Source organism: Clytia hemisphaerica, unplaced genomic scaffold (assembly GCF_902728285.1).
Source record: "Clytia hemisphaerica strain Z4C2 unplaced genomic scaffold, Clytia hemisphaerica genome assembly, whole genome shotgun sequence".
Lineage (NCBI taxonomy): Eukaryota > Metazoa > Cnidaria > Hydrozoa > Leptothecata > Clytiidae > Clytia > Clytia hemisphaerica.
This window is the reverse complement of record NW_027104179.1, coordinates 561,291-581,477: the sequence shown is the minus strand read 5'-3', so window position 1 is coordinate 581,477 and position 20,187 is coordinate 561,291. Positions and strand designations below refer to the sequence as shown.

The following is a 20,187-nucleotide window of genomic DNA, read 5'->3' as shown; positions in this document are numbered from 1 at the left end:
TACTTTATAGGGGGGTAGGAGATTTTCCAAAAAAAAAAAACTGGGGGTTTAAGATGTACCGAGAATTTCTCAATATTTTACCGTGGAAAAAGGCTTAGGCAAGACATTTTTTAAAAATTCACCTTGGGAGAAAATTACTCGGTGAAAGTCACGGTGTTTTTTGGGGCGAATTAAAAAAATATTTCCCTGTGTACTTTACCTTCTGAACGTCAACCTTCATGCATTAATCGAATAGAATTAACTTATGATTTTAAACTTTTTCTTTACAGAATCGAGCCAAATTCTGAAGAAAGAGATGGAGTTTTGATCTCGAAAATAAACACCCTCTATCACGAGGAACTTACTAATTGGGTTCCAACAGTCAAGGGCAAAGTCTTCAACAAACAAGGCGCCTTACTTGGTGTCACAATCAATCACGCTCCAACTACAGCGGGAGAAAACACAGAGCGGTATGTTTTGATATTAAAAAAATCAGTTCTGGAAAGTCCATTCGAACTTTCTGAGAACGTCATTTTGGTAGCTGTTGAACTACCACTATTAGATTATACTTTGGAAAATAAGATGTCATCTGTTCTAAGCTGCAGGTTTTTGCGTTCAGCTATTAGTAGATCGCTTCATTTTGATATTCTTATCGGTTCCACTATACCGGATGGTAAAAAAAAACCTAACTATTTTAATGATGACACTCAAAAAGTCTATCGACCCAGTCCAAACCCAATAAAACTTCGACATTGGCTCTCTTATGATCATACAAGGTTGAATTTTCATATTTTAGGTACTCGACGTTTCTGACAATGGGAGATTATCTCAAAACAAAATTCAATAATCAGAAAACTATCATTCAAGGACGATCATTATACGCGCGAATATACCCATAAAAAGGAGCATTTCCTGTCTGATTATTTGGTAAAATTGGTGAGGGACAGCTTGAATAACCCACGTATCCCCTCTGTCAAACCTGTTATGGTAAGTTTTCTAGATCATTTTAACTGAAGTCCATTCGCTTTAAGTGCGCACTAAGATTTTTTTTCTTACAAATTTCCAACCTTAATTCCAGTCTAACCTATTGGGGCCATTTTGTCAAGGTCAATAATATTATAAGAGTGGTCCGGTGACCTGGCGTGAGAATCACAGGTCCATTATCGGAATGTGTAGCCTTTGTTCGTCATTGCTACAATCTTAGACATCAAGATATATAGCGAGTTGGTGGTATACGGCACCATTGGACGCCACTCTCCATTACCTGCCAGTTGCATTGCTTTTGCAGGGGAACAAAATAAACTATTGAAATGAATACCTTGTTGAAAGGATAGTTTTAAGTGGATTGATTTTTGCCAGTCGTTTTACACTTTTTTGGACCTACCAGGAGTCCTGTAAATTAACGGTTGTCTGTCCGTTCGTTCGTTCGTTCGTTTGCTACTTTTCTTTTTTAAATTTTGTCTGGAATTTTTCTTTGTTTTGTCTTTGTTTTTCAAAGGTTAAACATGGCTGAATTTTTTAAACAAATTAACTTTTTAGCCAGAACTAGAACAGCAGATTAAAGCCGTCAGTTTTACTTGACTTTTTCATGAAATTTACACCAGCACTGATGCGAAACAAAAACACCTAAAATTTGACATGGCTTAATTTTCGAAAACATATTTCTTTTCGTCGGAAAACCGGTTATTTTCTTTATTTTCTCTAGATTTTGATATTAGTTTTTCTGATTTTCAGCACATTTTCATGCATATTAGTAATGCTTAAAACGTCATTTTTTTCCATCAATAATGGCTTATTACCAAAGATGGCGGAAATAGCTTCAGCCAGTTTGTTAATAAAGGTAATAACAGCTTACTTATTTTTTATTGTAATTTCAGAATTGTGGTCTCCAAATGTGCGATGGATGGGAAAGTGTTTGGGTATTTCCGCATTTGGACAACACCATGATGACACTTAAAATCACTGAAGACGAATATAAAGTGGTCGTACCAGAAGATGTTGGGTTTGGTATTACAAAAACAGAGTTTAAAGATTCAAATCAGATGTTTGAAATTCGTAAGTATACTTTAACGGATAAATCTTAAGAGAGATTAAATTTTGCGTTTTCTTTAAGGCGTCTGGCCATAGTAAATTTTTGATATTTGCCATGTACAAAATAGAAATTTCTACTTGATGTAGCACACAAAACTGTGGCGTGTTATTCATTTTCTGTTAGGCTAATTATCCTTGAGTTTAAAATTTAGGAATCGGAATGAAAAAATTTGATGAAGAAGAAAATGAAGACGTGTACGACAAGGAGTTTTGAACTTTGAAGAGCTTATTTTCGGCGAAGAAAAAATATTTTGAATTTTTTTTATTTTTTGCGGTAGATGGTGTATCTTTTACCGAACTAAAAACAGATTTTCGGAAAATCTTTCTAAAAGCTTACTTGTCCCAAAATCTTGAAAATGCTTTTTGACCAATATTTTTCATAACTTTTGATGCATTAATTTAGAAAATGTTTTCCTGAAAAAATTAAAACAGTTCAATTCTTTGCGGACAGTTTAAAAAACTTCGAAACAAAAAGGTAAATTACCCATTAAAACTTATTGCAATTAAATTCTTAATTGCCCTTCATCATTATCATTACTCAACCGCAGTCGAGACAATGGATTCCACTCGCTGGCGCCAGGAGTCGCGGTTGCACATAGCAGTGCCAAGGTCGCTAAGATCAACCCTGTATCCCTGTTCAAATTACACTTAAGGGATTTGATTAAAGTTTTTAAAAAGTGTTAAAGAACCTAAAACATAACTTTTATGTTCAAATACTAAAATCAATTTTTCGACTATGGTCAGAAAAAAATTACCGTGAATCACGTGAGAATTCTGGCTTGCACAAATGACAATCCTTGGTCCCTTTAGGCTCCCTGCGGTGGCATTAGATAGAAATAAATATCTATATGATAATACCCATACGTGTGGCTTCAGACATCTTTTGCAGCGTTTTAGATTCCCGTATATCTTTTTCCGGGGATATTTTTTAGACTTGCATCAATATTTTTAGCTTAAAGCATGAAGTTTTTCGTAATCCTTGCCCCCTGATTAGCCTTTTAAGTGCCACGGTCATTTTTTTCTAAGTTTTTTAAAGAAAATCGCTAGTTCAAACTTTAAAGGCTTATATCTCCGGATCTAGAAGAAGTTAGAAGCTCGTTTATAGTTTATTTATCCGCTGCGCGAACCTGACTGAATTGTTGAAAAGTGCCGTGTGGTAAAAATTCAAACTAATTCGCTGGAAGACAGAATCAAGTTAATCAGGGCCAAATTTGGAGGTTCTTGGATCACCGGAAATGATCAAAAAACGGTTAAAATCTTAAAAAAGTGGATTTTTGCCAAATCTTTTTTTGACTTTTTAGCTTAAAATCTCGCTGAAAAGACTCACTTTTGATTTTTTTTGCTTGGCCATGAAGCCCAATCCGATTCCTACAAGTTAGACCAAAAATGACGATTTCTAACTCAAACTGGGCATTACAGAGGGCTTCACCCTCCTACATAGCCAATGTCTGATATATACTACATTGACACTTAAAGGGTTAGTATTCATGACTAATACAATGTTATGGATGACGTCACATTTTGGTCGAGTGAGTCCCTCTACGTTTAGCTGAAGGGTCGAAGGTCTAGTTTGCTCGTGTAGGATTGACATTTGATCGACTTGTTTGTTCGACGATTTCTTAGGTGTTGGCATTGGTTTCCCGCGACAATTGCGATTGCGATTGGTCGATACTGACAGGATGGACCATGTGAAGGTTGCCAACTTCCATCCTAGTATTTTGGAAGAACGAACTGAAATAATTTCTTTGTTGGCATGCCTTGTGAAGGTTCTTTACAATATAAGAGGTAATTCGAAAAATTAAGAACACATACAGTATGACAATATAAACCTTTTCACTCAACAACAATATAACTTTTAATTTATAAATTTATAGAAACTTTCGAGAACACGCGCTACGAAGATGCCAAAAACGTCCTGAACTATGTTACCCGCACATATTTTAAACATAACAAGCCGTCCTTCCTTGCAACTTTGGGTGCCGTTGCTTACTCCCTTAATATTGCAAGATTGAACACGCCAATGGATCATCCGGTGACGCCTCTGATCATAGGATCACCGGGATCCGGAAAGACGACGGCAGTCTTTTTGGCGCTCGCCATCGCTGGAGTAAAAACCAGCATAATACGTGAGTGCCTTTATAGGTTTTAATAAAACGGGAATAAAAGGAGCTTATTTTAGGCAGTGTCATCATGCCGAGTCAGATAAATTAAATCTACTTTTTTTGCGCAACGATATCCTGCAAACAAGTGAAAGATTTCAGCTCTATTGGTTTTCTCAGTGTTTCTTTTACCTTCTCTTTTATTATATGATAAAGATGTCAAAAAATGCCTTATTTATTGAACACGCTTACTGAAGCTGATTAATCACTCGAATTTTAGATCCCACGCTTACAGGGTTGATGGAAGAACTATCCGTCTTGGATGCACCCCTATGGTGGGAGGACGTGGAAAATAAAAATGGGGTATTTGAAGATTCAACGATGATGGTTTACGATAAGGTGAGTGTATCTCCAATCCTAAACAATACTTTTTAATAAAATAAAAGAATCAACCGACGAGGTAGTTTAGCTCTTGAAGTATGTAACTCCTCATTCAACAGCATTCAAATATCCCATACAACTGGGATTTAAAGATTTTAAAAACTTTCTTTATTTATAGAGCACGAAGAAGAGGAGTAAATGTAGTTTAAAAGCACGGACAGTACCAATTTGCACAACGAACGGCTTTTTCATGAAGGAATTCGAGGGAGAGAGACTCCAAAGGTAAATGTTAGTTTTAAGAATACTCACTACCATTGCTATGAAGGTCCTTGATTAAAAAAAATAAGGTGTTTCTTATAACAATTGTGACTCTTTTCTCTCGTGATTTGAATTCAATAAACGTGAACGCTGAAGGATGAAAACAAGGGAAATCCCATGCTTGTTCTCCAATTTATTTAAAACTTTCAAGTAAGTCCAGTACCCTTAGTTATGGGAATGTTGAGGCATACTAGTATTACAATAATGATTTATTATTTCAGACTCATGGAAAGGATATTGATTATTCCGTTTCACACAAACCAACAGTTCCGGGACTTACATGACTCATGGAAGTTCCGCGATGACTTGGTGTCGTTTTTAAAGCTGGCAGAAGATTTGCTACCAATCCTGTTACGTATAAATTTCGATGATTTAACACATAGAGACCGAGCGGCTAAAGTCCTTGGGGAGTTTTCAGCAATAAAACGTTCTCGGGACATTCATAACTATGGCCTCTTGCTAGCATGCATGTCAATGGTAAATTTTCGTAAAGCTTAATTCTTATCATAACATCAATTAAAGGGCTTACATCTATAGGAGAGAATCCGTTTATTGTAAACAACAATTCAGAACATAAACCAAACAAAATCCTAAAATTACTTATACGAATTATTTTCCAAACTTAGTCGATCTTCTCTTCGTTTTAAGACCTTAGTTTCAAGAGGTGGGTAGGAGCACCTCTATCTAAGTCCATATCTAAAATGTACATTATTCGTTTTTAACAGTTGATGGAAACTATTGGATGTTCGGAAGATTATTCCATAACAATGATGAAAAGATACCTCGCTGAGCACTTGATCCCATACTTTGATAAAATTGTACCCTCAACACAATCTAACCAAGACGATGAGCATGTAACGACAGAGGAGTTTGAAAACATATTAGCATCGCTTATTAAACCAGAGGTAATTAACCTTTTCATTGCCATTTTAACACCAGAACTAGTTTATATAGGACTTTCTTTATGTCAAACTGGCTCCAGCGTTGTGTAGTAAATCCAAAATAGTGGATTTAGTTTCGCAAGTCAGTGTTTTGAAAAGTCTCGTGCCGATTAAATTTTGTGAACCAGGCGCAATCAGTAAGAAATGGCCCTAACAAAATCGATGTTCGTTGTAAATAGTAAATTCATAGTATTTTTCGGGCCAAAAATCTTGATCAAATCTGTATGGATTTAATTTCGCGAGTCAACAATCTCACACGATTTGTCGAGATTTGTTTTTGCAAAATAGGGAAATATTTGCTCGAAATTGAATCTCAAAAATTAATCAGTATGGCATAAATATACATTTTGTACATATCAAAATTAAGAAAATTAACTATGAAAAGAGACGTTTAACCAATTAAATGCAGTGAGTACCGATTCTTGTTTTCAGCTAATTCTAAGAAGAAACTTATAGTTAACGTGAAAAGCGTGTCCCGGGGATATTATACCTGCTTATTTTTTTTTAGACGCTACACCTCCTCAAAATAAGTAAAGTGAAGTCGTGTGCCTGCGGCACAGTGCTGCAAATCGCACTCATGAAGATAAGAGAAAAAATCGATTTTCCTGCTGAGAAATTCATCAAAGTTGTAACCGACCAAGGCCTTGGATGTAACGGTATCACCTTTAATGGTGAAGGGAAACCAAGACCAAAATTCAATGGTGTTCATATCCGTATTGGTTGCGTTCCAAAGAAACTTTTAAATGGCGTTCCTAGAGGTAAAACTATTTTCTATGATCTTGTAATCTTCTTTTTCAGAAATTAATGTTAAACTTAAAAGGGAAAGAAGGTTAAATTAAATTTCTAGAAGATTAATGATTTTTTCTTTTTCTTTTTTTATTTTACGGGTCTGACCGGCACTGTTCATACCAGAGAAATGATAAATGGAAACTGTACTCAGAAAATTTTTCATTTTTTCATTGAGCCCATCTAAGCCGGACTTCGTCAGCAGAGATCGAAAATGGAAGTCTTTCATGGTGGAAAAAAATCTTTCAGTAAATAATATATATTTTAAGACACCCTTTTAATTCAAATTTTAAAACGAACAGTTTCAATAATGTGGGTGATCGTCAGTCGTGCTTGTGGAAAAATTAGTTTCAAAATTTATTTTTAATTTTTGGAGTTCTTGTTGTTTCTGTCAGTCAGATAGAAAATTATTGTGCAAATTCTTTCTCTCCGAAAGTCAATGACTCTGCTTTCGGTCAACTCTCGATGATGAAACTTTTAAATTTCAGAATAACTTTTGTAGTGTTTTGTCGTGGTTGCGTTCAGAAAATGTACTTCTGTAATGCCTTCTGGTATAACGGTAATCTTTTACAATAGTTGATTGGTTGCAAGTTACGTTTTGGATAGGAAAAAACAAAACAGAAAAACCACTTAATGTTATGATATGCACACGGGCGAATTTTCCTAGTTTTTAAACAGCTTGCTGTGTCTCAGGCTGTTGCGGTTCGGGTGTCGCTAGTACCAACTTTCTTGTATTGACTTGCTTGACTTATCGGTGTAACTCTTTGAGGATCCTTGCATCATTAGTCGGGCCAGTGAGCCTCTTCCATGTTCTTCGCCACTTTTCGGCTGTAGGAATTGAAAGTTTGAGATCAGATCGAATTTGATTCATGCAATTCTCATTGTCAAAACATAAGTACATTAAAACATTTGCCGCTGCCTGTTTTCCATCGAGATGAAAATTTTAATTTTTACCCATATTTGAGGGAAACCCCCCTTACGTTGCAATACCCCCTTAACAGGCAACCTCCCTTAGGAAATTCAATTGCTTGGATTGGTTTCATTAAAATCCAAGAGGAGTAGAAACTATGATGTATTATATAAATAGCCTGTATTGTGGCGTCGAAGGACATGTCCAAAACCATTTGAGTCGTTTTTGTTTAATTTTCTCGAGGTATACATCTGAGACACCTTATCTCGAAGCTTTTGAGGACTCTCTTTTCATTTTTGTTCAAAGTCCACGTTTCTGACGCGCACCTTGTAATAGAGTTTAGTTTTCAGTGTTCCTGATTTATCTTTTATAGCTGTTAGGGCTTTTGCAGATTTATTTTCGATATTGCGGACGGTTTTCAGAAGGTTGTGGCTCTTTGCCTGCTGATAGTCGCTTTCTAACTGTTGAACTTTCAGTTGAAGGTTTTCTGCTTTACAGGCTTTGACGCCAGTTTTGACTTTCCTATTGATGCGTTGGTATTCAGCTTTTGTTACTCTATTATTTGGGTCGTCGAGTGTCCTAAGTCTTAGTGAGCGTCTTCGTTCACATAGCTGCTCGAGCTTGGGATCCTATCAAGAAGCTTCCGTTTTCGGTATCCAACAGCATCTTTTGTCGCTCCATTGGCGATTTGCTTGAATCTAGAATAGAATTCCTCAATGTTTTTTTTTTCATTGGGTAGAACAATAAGTGGTTCGTAATTCGTACTACTGTGCTCGATCAGGGTCAGTGAAAAGTTTGTCATCACGAGGTTATGCGTTGCACAGAATTGAAGGAGGTAGGTAATCTATTGTTTAATTCACCATATCCGAATTTTCCTGCCGAGTAGGGTCATCAATTACTTGGGTTTTCACCAACTCTGGCATTGAAATCTCCTAGAATTATGAAGTTGTGATTGATCGGCAATTTGTTGATATTTGTCCAATATTGTCATCATTATACGACGAGTCTGGTGCGTAAGCTTGAAAAACTGTAAGCTGGTCGCGTTTTGTACTTGATGCCACGCGCTCACCAATCTCTCAGCTCAAAGTCAGTGAGTCCTTAACTTGTCTCTTTATCTTATCAATGCTACTCCTTTGTTTTTATAATTTTCTTTATTACCGCAGTGTAAAATAACATACGACGATTTAGCTTTTCTTGTATTAAACCCTATTAAATCATCGAAAAGCATGTGCGTATGACGATTCCCGGACAATTCCCCCCGGTGAATTCCCCCCAGTAAATTACCCCCTGGTGAACTAAAAAATCATCTATGAAGACGACTATCATGTAAAAACCTTTCAGTTCTTTTCTCAGAATCAAAAAAAATGGGCGTTGTGATTCTTAAAACTTTGTAGACTATCATGTAATAATCCTTGATCCTAAAATTGGAGGTTTGTTTCGATTGAAAGTTTTAAATTAGTCTCTCTAAGGGTCGGAAAATTCAGGATTTTTAGGAAATTTTTTCCGGGGGGGAATTCACCAGGGGGGATTTACTGGGGGTTTCACCGGGGGGGGGGGATTGTCCGGACACCGCGTATGACTGCTCTTTTGAAAAACTAAATACAATGGTGTCTTTGGTGCATTTAGCTGGATAAAGTAACAAACTTATTTTAACAAAATTTCCTTCTCAAAAGCAACTTCAGTTAGTTGTCAAGGGAAAAGCAATCTCAAAGAATGTCCATCAAAACTTTCAATAACCTCCAACGAGGAAAAATCCAAACCTTTGTGTCGCCTTTGGAATTTGTCAGCATATACGATGGATACACATAGTTCAGAATTTCTGGTCAGCAATTTTCACCCATCTGTATCCAATGCCGGGTATTCTACAATGGGCAGTGAATCTATTGGTATGTACTTATTACTCATTGAAAGAGGAGATCCTTCTAACATACTTTATGTTCGACGTGTTTTCCGTTCTTTGTCATTGCCAACTTACTTACTACTACTGACCATTTCTTCTTTCTTTCCTGTGTTTCACTTCTTTTTCTGATGTTTGATCTCCTGTCCCATCTGGTTATAAATTAGTTGACTAGCCTCAGCCCTAGCCCGAGATTAGAAATTATTCAACAGCACACTTCTTGGCTAAATTATGTGGTGTAACGGAGGGTCGAAAAATGACCTTTCTTTGGATAAAGTCAACGTCATCCGCCGTCTAACTTTAACAATTCTCTTAGATAGAAAATTATTACTCACAAAACATATCATGTGAGTGATTTTTCCTTTGAGCAACCTCTCAGTGGAAATAATATTTTGAGTCATAGCTAAAAGATTTTTTTAAATTAATATTAATATTACAAAACCGGTCTTTTTGATTTTTTTTATAGGGAAAAATATAGAAGAAAGCGCGGAAGTTGTTTCGTCGGGAGAGAAGGAAGAAGAAGAAGAGGAGACTTCAAAAGCCAATGAAGTTGTTTCGTCGGGAGAGGAGGAAGAAGAAGAAGAGGAGACTTCGAAAGCCAATGAAGTTGTTTCGTCGGGAGATGAGGAAGAAGAAGAAGAGGAGACTTCAAAAGCCAATGAAGTTGTTTCGTCGGGAGAGGAGGAAGAAGAAGAAGAGGAGACTTCGAAAGCCAATGAAGTTGTTTCGTCGGGAGGAAGAAGAGGAGACTTCAAAAGCCAATGAAGTTGTTTCGTCGGGAGATGAGGAAGAAGAAGAAGAGGAGACTTCAAAAGCCAATGAAGTTGTTCGTCGGGAGAGGAGGAAGAAGAAGAAGAGGAGACTTCGAAAGCCAATGAAGTTGTTTCGTCGGGAGATGAGGAAGAAGAAGAAGAGGAGACTTCAAAAGCCAATGAAGTTGTTTCGTCGGGAGAGGAGGAAGAAGAAGAAGAGGAGACTTCGAAAGCCAATGAAGTTGTTTCGTCGGGAGAGGAGGAAGAAGAAGAAGAGGAGACTTCGAAAGCCAATGAAGTTGTTTCGTCGGGAGATGAGGAAGAAGAAGAAGAGGAGACTTCAAAAGCCAATGAAGTTGTTCGTCGGGAGAGGAGGAAGAAGAAGAAGAGGAGACTTCGAAAGCCAATGAAGTTGTTTCGTCGGGAGATGAGGAAGAAGAAGAAGAGGAGACTTCAAAAGCCAATGAAGTTGTTTCGTCGGGAGATGAGGAAGAAGAAGAAGAGGAGACTTCAAAAGCCAATGAAGTTGTTTCGTCGGGAGAGGAGGAAGAAGAAGAAGAGGAGACTTCGAAAGCCAATGAAGTTGTTTCGTCGGGAGAGGAGGAAGAAGAAGAAGAGGAGACTTCGAAAGCCAATGAAGTTGTTTCGTCGGGAGGAAGAAGAGGAGACTTCGAAAGCCAATGAAGTTGTTTCGTCGGGAGATGAGGAAGAAGAAGAAGAGGAGACTTCAAAAGAAGAGGACATCAACCAACTGAGTGGTGAGTTAGTAATAAGAAAGTTTGAGAGAACTTGAAAGCCATAGAAATAATAACTTCACTCTATAGTCATGAAATTCTAAATTTAGTAATAAATTTTTCCCTTTTTCCACCTTCTTTGATCTCACTAGCTCTTTGTGTATTACCAAGGGAACTGATTTCGGTGAAAACAAATTTTGGCGAGCAGCAAATATCCTTTAATAATTGAATTTAGTGAAGAAGTTATTTCGGCGAAGCTGCAATCTTTTATATTTTTAGCGATCAATTCGGAGAAAAATTACGGTTTTTCATAAAATCTTTAAAAATCAAAACTCATTATTTTTTCTTTGTAATTTTGGAAAGCAAAAGTAAGTTCAGCGAAGATATCAATATATTCAAAATATTTTTAGATGTCAAGGTAGAAGTTCCTTATTAAGAGGGTCTTCACAAAGGGATCATATATCTAATTTGGTCGACCAAGTACCCTGGTGGATTTTATGGGCTGGCTTGAATACATTTTTACTGAAATGACTTTTTTTAGGTATGGAAGTGCTGGGCAAGAAAAAAGACACGAGTCGAGGTAAATCGTATAAAGTAATGGAGCTTGCTGGTGACTAAAGCAATTCAGCTACACAAGTTCATGAGCTACAATAGCTTTTCGAAACAAAAATCTCCGCATTTCGACTTTTATTGGTGTCAATGCTACTTTAGGCGCAGAAACTTTTGCGAGTTTGAAAATTTGCGAAAGTTACAACATTTACTTTCGCGAATTTGAGTAAAAAATATTTTTCGCAAGCATAAAATTTCGCAAAATGAGTGATCAAAGTGAAAATCTTCACACGAAAAATGGCTTAAAAGTGACAAATGCTTCTTGAATTCGATTGGCATAAAAGGCATAAAAATGCTATAATTACGATTTTTGATTTCGATTTTGAAGATTTACAGATTTTAAACTTTTGAATGGATTTTTCGCGAGCATAAACTTTCACGAATCGGCTTGTTCAGAATTTTCAAAGACATTTAATTTCGATAAAAAGTTCAAAATTCGTGAAAATAGTGAAAGTGTCTGTTCGCGAAAGTTTGTACGCCTAAAACATGTTTTCAGTCTTATTGAAATATTGGAACTTTTGCGTCTTTGGATTAAGACCCTTCATTCCCCCAAGTAAGTAACAGCACTTAAAAATGATTTATGTTTTGTTTAGAGGAAAATGTCCCTTTTTGTCTCAGATATAACGGCTAAAAGAGATTTAAATTTTGCGAGGCAGTAATTTATTTTACAATTCTTTGGCGAGGAACTTATTTTAGCGAGTGTTTTTGAATTTTTGAAAATCGATTTGCCTTCCAAAATCAGAGGATTGATGCATGCTTATTTTGTCAATGTAACAAATAATCATCTTGGTATTCAAAGGTAAAAACAGAAAGACATCAGTTGAATTTACATAAGTTATATTCAGGCTAGTATTTTTGCAGTCAACCAGCAATAATTTTTCTTCTATTTTATCTTTGCTTTAGCTTTGTCAAATCTAACGGATTCACTGTCGCAGCATGATCGTCCTTCAAGTTCGAGGAGAAGAGTAAAAAAGAAATGATAACCCAACGTTGGATATTTTAACCTCTGAAGAATCAATAGTTTGTGAATAACTCCGCGGCAGGTTTTATAATGAAAGATATGTTGGAGTTATTGAATTTTCGCTAATAGTTTTTCACTTCTGTGAAGAAGTTTTCGCAAGATATTGTTGCTGAAAAAATTTTGTTTCTAGCATTTATTTAGCTACTTTATGCGTACAAACTTTTGCGAGCAGAAACTTTCACGATTTTTGCGAATTTTTGTCCTTTTCGCGAAAGTAAATGTCTTTAAAAATTCTAGGAAGGACCTTTCGCGAAAGTTTATGCTCGTGAAAAATTCTTGATAAAAAAGAAAATCTTTTGGGACTTATGGCACTTTTTAGCCTGCTAAAAGACTAATAAGTCAAAGGACAAATATTTCAAGCCAATTCAAGAAGTATTTGTTCCTCTAAGCCATTTCTTCATGTGATTTTACGTCTTTACTCGCGAAAAATGTTATTCCGTCAAATTCGTTAAAGTAAATGTCGTGTTCGCGATTTTTCGTCCTCGCGAAAGTTTATACGCATAAAGTATGTAATTCTATCATAATTACCTATGACCGTGGAATTAAATCCAGTGAAGTTTTTTATTTACTTACCGTATTATTTCGAATAAACGCCCCCTCGATTTATTATGCCTCTCCTAAAAGGAAAATTATTCAATAAACGCCCATCTTAAATAAACACCCCCTTCGACTGAACGCCCCCTCTAGGGGAGGGGCGTTTATTAGAAGCTTGTGACTTTAATACTTCAATTGATTGGGTTTGAAAAGGAAGATTTTAGTCATTTCTTGAAACCAGAGCAGTTTTTGATGCAATTTTAATCGTTGAACCAAAGAAATTTTGCATTAAAATCCTGAGAAAGAACTAAAATAAAGGGTATATTTGCTCTAAATATTCGACTTTAGACGAAAATAATTCAATAAACGGCCCTCCCAAAATCGGAAAAATTAAAAACGCCCCGGGCGTTTATTCGAAGTAATACGGTATACCATTTATAGTTTCAAGTGTTAAATATAATTTGACCATAATGTAAATTATGCTAGGGTTATATTGCAACAACAATACGTAATTATAGATATAGATGTCCCATCTGTGTTATGCTTATCCCCTTTTTACCAAGTGCGCATATGGTAGTTTTATTCTCAACTGAAGTTGAGCTACAATACACCCATGTGTCACAGACCCGGTATGAGGGGAAAGTTTCACCGGGGCACTGAGACAGGGGTGATAGAATCTGACAATGTGTGTCTGTTTGTCTGTCTGTGTAGTCTAGCAGGCTAGACGACTAATTCAGACATAGCAGAAATAATAAAGCAAAAAGTAATGGAGGGAACAATTTGAATTTATACAAACTAAACCCCGTAACAATAATTGTATTATCATATAACGCCTATTACACGCATTATAAACCACTCCAGTCTACTGTCTGTGTTTGTATGTATCTGCGTGTATGTCTGTCACAAAAACTTCAGGACAGCCTGGGGACTTCAAAAATGTTCGGATTTGGTTTGGATGGTGGTACTTTTTATATTTTTTGAAAAGTTTGATTTTTGGGGCCTGGGGATGAGTTTTCGCCAAAACGAGGCTATATCTTTGGGGTAGCATGGAGACTTCAAAAAAACTTCAATACTTGGGGCCTGGTACGAGTTTCTCACAACTGTTACAATTGGGCCTTCAAATAGTTTGAAAAATACTGAAGTTGAGCCCAATGCGTTGCGCACGTTCGACTATGAAACAGAACAGCAGTAAAAGAAGTACACTTAAAACCCTGAAAATTTAGCACCTTGTTGAGACAAAAAAGCTCCTCTACACACCATAGTTGCTGTTTTCAGTTTTTTGTTTTGAGAGTTGGGGAGGGGGGCATCAAGTTTCATATCGTTGCTATTCGACCGCAAACGTAGAAACAAGGGCTTGGTTAAATGTAACATTTTTTTATTTTATTTTTAGACAACAAAAACAGAACTTTATTAAAAATGTTAAAATAACAAAATCAAATTGCATTGGTATACGATTAACGAACAAACGTAAGCGATATTTATTCCTTTTATGCGTCAACCTTCCAAACATGAAAGAACTGGAATAAAAATTAAATCACTACTTTTAGAAAATTCTGGTCTCCTTTTTACAAACAGGCCTGTATTGATGTTCTCAAGTTGAAAGCACTTTCTTTTTCTAAACAAATGAAAAAAGTAGACTCTGGGAAGATCTGCTAAACGGCTGTATAGCTGTGTTCGGGTTGGTTATGACCTCAAAATTTACGATATTTTTTTATTATAGATGGTTATCCTTTCGACTGCATACCAGCCAACAATAGAAAAGGTAATCGACCTGGTGGGCAAGAACCCAGCAAACCCAAGATTTTTAGCAGAGTTTCATCTGAATCGTTTTGAATGTGATACCCCACTTCAGATCTTTGTATGGAGTCCGTTGGAATCTTTTGGAGTCACAGCGGCATGCAAGAAACACAATTGTCCGCTTTATGGAAGTGATTGGACGTCTGACGTCACACATGAAAACTCTGGACGTAACCCTCGATTGATTTATTGCTTATTTTATAACATTATCCTCATTCAGCGATATTACAGATGTTCGAATAAAGGTGATAAATGCCTGATGTCGTCAACATCCAAAGATTTTATGGAACTGCTACATCCAACCATTGCTAATAACTTTCCATACAAGTTATATTGTAGATCAGCATTTTCCTACAAACTTATTGATTTCATATTTGAAATGGTTGCTAATGGGTCCAGCTTTAATTCTATTGCAAATAATATAGCCAGCATCAAGGCTGCCAACTTTAAATCAAAGTCTGGATTAGGTAGTCCCTTGATGCAATTCCCATCACCATCAAGATTAGAAACACTGTTTCTTGACATTTTTCAAACAAGAAAAAAGACCTATCAATTTGCTATGGATAAAGTCGTCCCAGAATGTGTGATTTCGGTAGACCATACCTTCAAGATAGGGAAAAACATCGGAGGATTCCGCAAGGTGGACGGCAAATTTATTAAGGATGAAAAAAAACTTTTCATTGTGCTTGATGAGTATCTTCGGGTTGCGTCCTGGAAATTGACCAAGACCACAAGTCAAGATGAAATCCGGGATGTCATTCGTAAACTTAGTGAGAAATGTAAAGAAGTTTTCATGATCCTGACCGATAATTGCTGCCAAGATAAAAACCTATACCTTCAATTCTTCCTCGGCATTCTCGTAAAGCTGGACCTTTTTCATGGAATACAAAGGGTCACCAATACTATTCCAGCCAACAAGTTCTCCACTGAAAGATCAAAATTCATAAACGATTTTAGCCTTGTGTTTCGCGAGAGAGGGGATGTAGGAAAGGCCCGTGAAAAACCTACGCCAAGCAAAGATGTTATTTTGAACAACATTGACTCTTTCTTAAGGATGAACAAAACATTTATCGGAAATTTGTCAAACAAAGACGAATTTATGAAGCAAGTGGAGCTGCTCAAAAAGCACGTTGAAAAAGGTTGTCTGTCAGATATCGGTGTTGGACATGGCACAGAGGGCAACGAAAGTCTCCATCGACTCTTGAATCGTAGCTGTCTAAGAGGTAGGGACATTTAGTCTGGAAGCATCATTTTAATTGACAAGCTAGGCAGAGTTTAATTAAACATTAAAAATAATCTTCGCTCAAAATAACTGTAAAAATGCAAAGCCATGTCCATTAGTTTTTCCTGATTTTTATTCACAGAGACGAATTCATTTTCCAAAAAAAAAATTTTTTGTTCAATAAAATCAAAAAATTTGGTGTTGTTTATTACCCTGAGTATCAGAGGTTAAGTTTTCAAAAAATATATTAACCTCTGAAGACAAATAATAGAGATTTTATCGCGCATGTGTCAATCTAATCACTGTACAAAAAATCAAAGATGAAGAGCAAATATTACCATATTAATGCCTAGCAGACTGTATCAGTATGCAGTTTACTATTTACGAATTCCCCAGAAACCTCCAAGTGTAATTGAAATGAGTTTATTTCGAAAGAAATCTTTTATATTATCCCCAAATGTATAACAGTAATTACTAAACTTTTCATTATTATGGAGCGGTATCCGTGTCAAAAACATTCAGTTTAGATTACGGTCGGAGGTTTGTAACTGATTGGGTCGGTTTGAAAGGTGATTGGGTCGGTTTACATAGTGATTGGGTCGGTTTAAAAGACGATCGGGTCGGTTTGAAAGGTGATCGGGTCGGTTTAACAAGTGATTGAGTGAGTTTAGTAATTTTACTCAGTTTTAAGATCAATTGGAAGGAGTGCCGGTTTAAGTCGCCGGTTTTTTTCGGATTTCCCCGGGAATCGGATTACTCAATCCTCTAAGTCTGGTCTGGAGAATGTCACATTTCACTTTTCTTTCTCAATCAACTGTCAACTGATCTGATCAAGGATTTCAGATTTCGCATTGTTTACATCCCCAGCCTTGGAATACTTTCTCTTTTACTATTTTCCAGGCTGTACATCAAATCTACAGACCAGATTTACAAAATTCCGAAAAATCGTAATCCGATTGCCCGAAAAATCCGGCACTGTAAACCGGCGATTTTTTCGATAGGTTTGTAAATTACGATTGACTTCTGAACCGACCCGATCATGTCTTAAACTGACTAATTGACTTTAAAATCGACCTAGTCGACTTTTGAACTGGCCAACTTTTTAAAATTGACCTAATCGCGTCTCAAACTGACCCAATCGCGTCTTAAACTGACCCAATCGCGTCTTAAACTGACCCAATCGATCTTTAAACCGATCACCTTTTAAACCGACTCGATCACCTCTTAAACCAACCCAATCACCTTTCAAACCGACCCAATCACCTTTCAAACCGACCCAATCACCTTTCAAACCGACCCGATCACCTTTCAAACCGACCCGATCGTCTTTTAAACCGACCCAATCACCTTTCAAACCGACCCAATCAGTTACAAACCTCCGACCGTTATCTAAACTGGATGTTTTTGACACGGATACCGCTCCATAATTATGGAAATGTCACTTTAATTGAATCGAAATAATAGACATACTTGTTATGATTCTCTATCACTGGTCGTGTTCACACTACAGACCTTCCTTAATAAAAATGTAGTTAGGAGAATCTTTTGTTGACTACAATACAGAACGTGCATTTAACAAAGAGTCGAAGGCGTAGTATTGTAATTTTTAATCGATCTTCCTTAATTAAGAGTCGTAAGCTCTATTGTCTTAAGGGTAGGGTAGAGGCTTCCCTTAAAACAAAAGATTTTATTAAGGAAGCATAAACAAAGAATGCGTGCAGTGAACAAAAGATTTTACGATTTCAAAAACGAATGAACTGAGGAAAAAATTAGAAATAGTGCAAACGGTGTTGTTGATGTGAAAGATGAATGCAGTTATTGAGTAAAACCATTAGAACAAATATGTTTGCGAATTTCAAGTGATGTATGGATACCAATATCAACCAATCACAGGTTAAATCAAAACTCTCAATAAAAAATCAACCAATGAGAAGCCTTAAGTAAAATCAATTACCGTGTTATAATAGATCTCGTGAACCTACAAAGAACTGTAATAAACCAGTGTATTGATCCATCATAAATCTCTTTGTTTAACTTTGATAGATTTAATTAAGTAAACTTTTCAGTGTGAACGCGCCCACTGACTCTTTTTACAAAGCTTTGATGACTTTTTGTAAGTTGTGTTTTCAACGACGGGAATAAAAATATCAACTTTGAACCTCATCCAAGATCTTGGATGGTCGTCATAGTTACTTTTGTCTTCGTTGATTGCGCGCTGAATAGAATCTCGATTCGTCGGCACAGTGTCAAAATATGATTTTGACCTGTGCTATTCACGGTAGTTGTTTATTTGTTTGAAAAAAAATATCCGTGTCAAAATTGGCCAAAAAATGCCCGAAATAAGATTTTTCTCGATTTTCTTAGGGTTGGTTCATTAGATTTTTCTTGTTTCTTCACAAAGATGCAAAATGGTAAACCCCCAAATGTGCCACTTTTTGAAAAAAAATAATTGTGGTGCAAGTATACCTAAAAAAAGGCCACGATTGGGCAAAAACCGCCAAAGATAAGGTTTTCTCCATTACCTAGAATTTGGTCATCATTTTCTTTGTATTACAAGCTCTGATTTTTATTTCCTTTTTATTAGCATACATTATCACACGTATATCAATAGTCATTTAACGCGAATTGAAATTTTTTGTGCTTTTAAATACCCCCTTAATTAAAACCAGCCGTTGTCCTTGAAAAAGCAGATAAAATTCGCGTTAATTTTTTGCAAGTTAATTTCAAGGCCGTTGAATAGGCCTAGTAACATTCGTGTAATAGGTATGTTAATTTATTTTTAGGGCCTGAAACATTCAATTTATAGGTTTAATCTAGTATACCTTTTGTTATTTTCATATATTTTCATACATATATATGAACTTGTTTTTGTATGAGATAACTCCACTAGTTATTATGATTTTTGGGGCCTGGGTTTTTCGCCAAAACGAGGCTAAAACTTTGGGGCAGCCTGGACACTTCAAAAAAGGTCGGATTTGACTGAAATTTGGCACACTTGTTCCTTGGGAGAATATCTGGGGGTGTTTTTTTCATTTTTTGAAAATTTTGAATTTGGGGCCTGGGGACGAGTTTTTCACCAAAACGAGGCTGGCAGCTTGGAGACTTTAAAAATGGTCCGATTTGGCTGAAATTTGGCACACTTGTTCCTTGGGTGAATATCTGGGGGTGTTTTTTTCATTTTTTGAAAATTTTGATTTTTGGGGCCTGGGGACGAGTTTTTCACCAAGTTATTTATTTTGAAAGGCTCTTAGGACGAGGACACTATTCTAACGCACATAAAAAAATGAAAAAATTAAGATAAAAACACCCCCAGGTATTCACCCAAGGAACAAGTGTACCAAATTTCAGCCAAAACGGACAAAGTATATTTGCTACCTAATACTAAATATTTGAAATGTTACAATTGGGCCTTCTAATAACGGGAAAATCTGAAGTTGAGCCCAGTGCGGTGCGCACGTTCGACTATATATGAACTTGTTTTTGTATGAGATAACTCCACTAATTATTATATTTTTAAAAGGCATAGAATCGCCATGTAATTATAAAGCAATCGAAGGCCTTTTTTGTCTCAGCTGCATATTTCGGAATAAACTTTAATATATTTTCTGTTCTGTTTCAGGAGCAACTGTAATCGGTCCAGAATTAATGGAGTCTGTTTTAACTGTGATTTTCTACCATTACAATGCGAAGATTGGAGGTATACCACATAAATGTAATAGTTCGATTGTGCCGGTTTTTCCACCAGAATGTGTTTCCATCCATGATGAATCACCCCCAACATCTCAACAAAGTCGAGAAGAACAAAACTTACCTTCCACAGCTCAACAAATTCGAGGCAGATCCTCGATCATCGATAATCCATCTCCAGAACCATCGCCAAAAGAAATTTGCAGTCAAAATTTACAAAAGGTTCTACATAAAGCCCTCTCGCAAATACAAGATGTGTCCAAAACTCTGTTAAAAATTCAAGAAATGTCAAAGCTCCGTGGATTTTCTCCTCAAGAAATATTAAGAAAGGAAGGGATGAGCAACAACATTACCTCGAATGCTGATATTAATTTCCTGAATTTCAATTTGAGCGCATTTGGTCTTGAAGCTTGCAAACCAATAGATGAA

At 36.4% G+C, this 20,187-nt stretch overlaps 3 protein-coding genes across 3 annotated transcripts; all 3 read left to right on the top strand.

Annotated features, from left to right (window-relative positions):
• Window positions 1–795: 795 nt before the first annotated feature.
• Window positions 796–10,221, top strand: LOC136814729 (uncharacterized). Its single transcript, XM_067071149.1, has 9 exons — window positions 796–966; window positions 1,857–2,034; window positions 3,945–4,196; window positions 4,450–4,568; window positions 4,729–4,832; window positions 5,090–5,345; window positions 5,594–5,773; window positions 6,318–6,567; window positions 9,869–10,221. Exons 1-9 carry the CDS (start codon window positions 964–966, stop codon window positions 10,165–10,167), a joined length of 1,641 nt encoding a protein of 546 aa, XP_066927250.1. The 5' UTR covers window positions 796–963; the 3' UTR covers window positions 10,168–10,221.
• LOC136814744 (RNA polymerase-associated protein RTF1 homolog) lies at window positions 10,185–12,690 on the top strand. Its single transcript, XM_067071165.1, has 4 exons — window positions 10,185–10,232; window positions 10,303–10,912; window positions 11,430–11,468; window positions 12,401–12,690. Exons 1-4 carry the CDS (start codon window positions 10,185–10,187, stop codon window positions 12,475–12,477), a joined length of 774 nt encoding a protein of 257 aa, XP_066927266.1. The 3' UTR covers window positions 12,478–12,690.
• Window positions 12,691–14,772: 2,082 nt separating this feature from the next.
• Window positions 14,773–20,187, top strand: LOC136814743 (uncharacterized; the record flags this gene model as incomplete). Its single annotated transcript, XM_067071164.1, has 2 exons — window positions 14,773–16,072; window positions 19,691–20,187. Coding segments are annotated over exons 1-2 (1,797 nt in total), but the record flags the coding sequence as incomplete, so codon positions are not given.

Bases quoted from the DNA above. Each gene is read 5' to 3' on its own strand.
- LOC136814729 (XM_067071149.1), top strand. The intron at 4,197-4,449 runs GTGAGTGCCTTT...CTCGAATTTTAG, and splicing joins AGTAAAAACCAGCATAATAC to ATCCCACGCTTACAGGGTTG. The intron at 4,833-5,089 runs GTAAATGTTAGT...TTATTATTTCAG, and splicing joins GAGGGAGAGAGACTCCAAAG to ACTCATGGAAAGGATATTGA.
- LOC136814744 (XM_067071165.1), top strand. From the start codon at position 10,185: ATGAGGAAGAAGAAGAAGAGGAGACTTCAAAAGCCAATGAAGTTGTTC. The intron at 10,913-11,429 runs GTGAGTTAGTAA...GACTTTTTTTAG, and splicing joins GGACATCAACCAACTGAGTG to GTATGGAAGTGCTGGGCAAG. The intron at 11,469-12,400 runs GTAAATCGTATA...TCTTTGCTTTAG, and splicing joins GAAAAAAGACACGAGTCGAG to CTTTGTCAAATCTAACGGAT.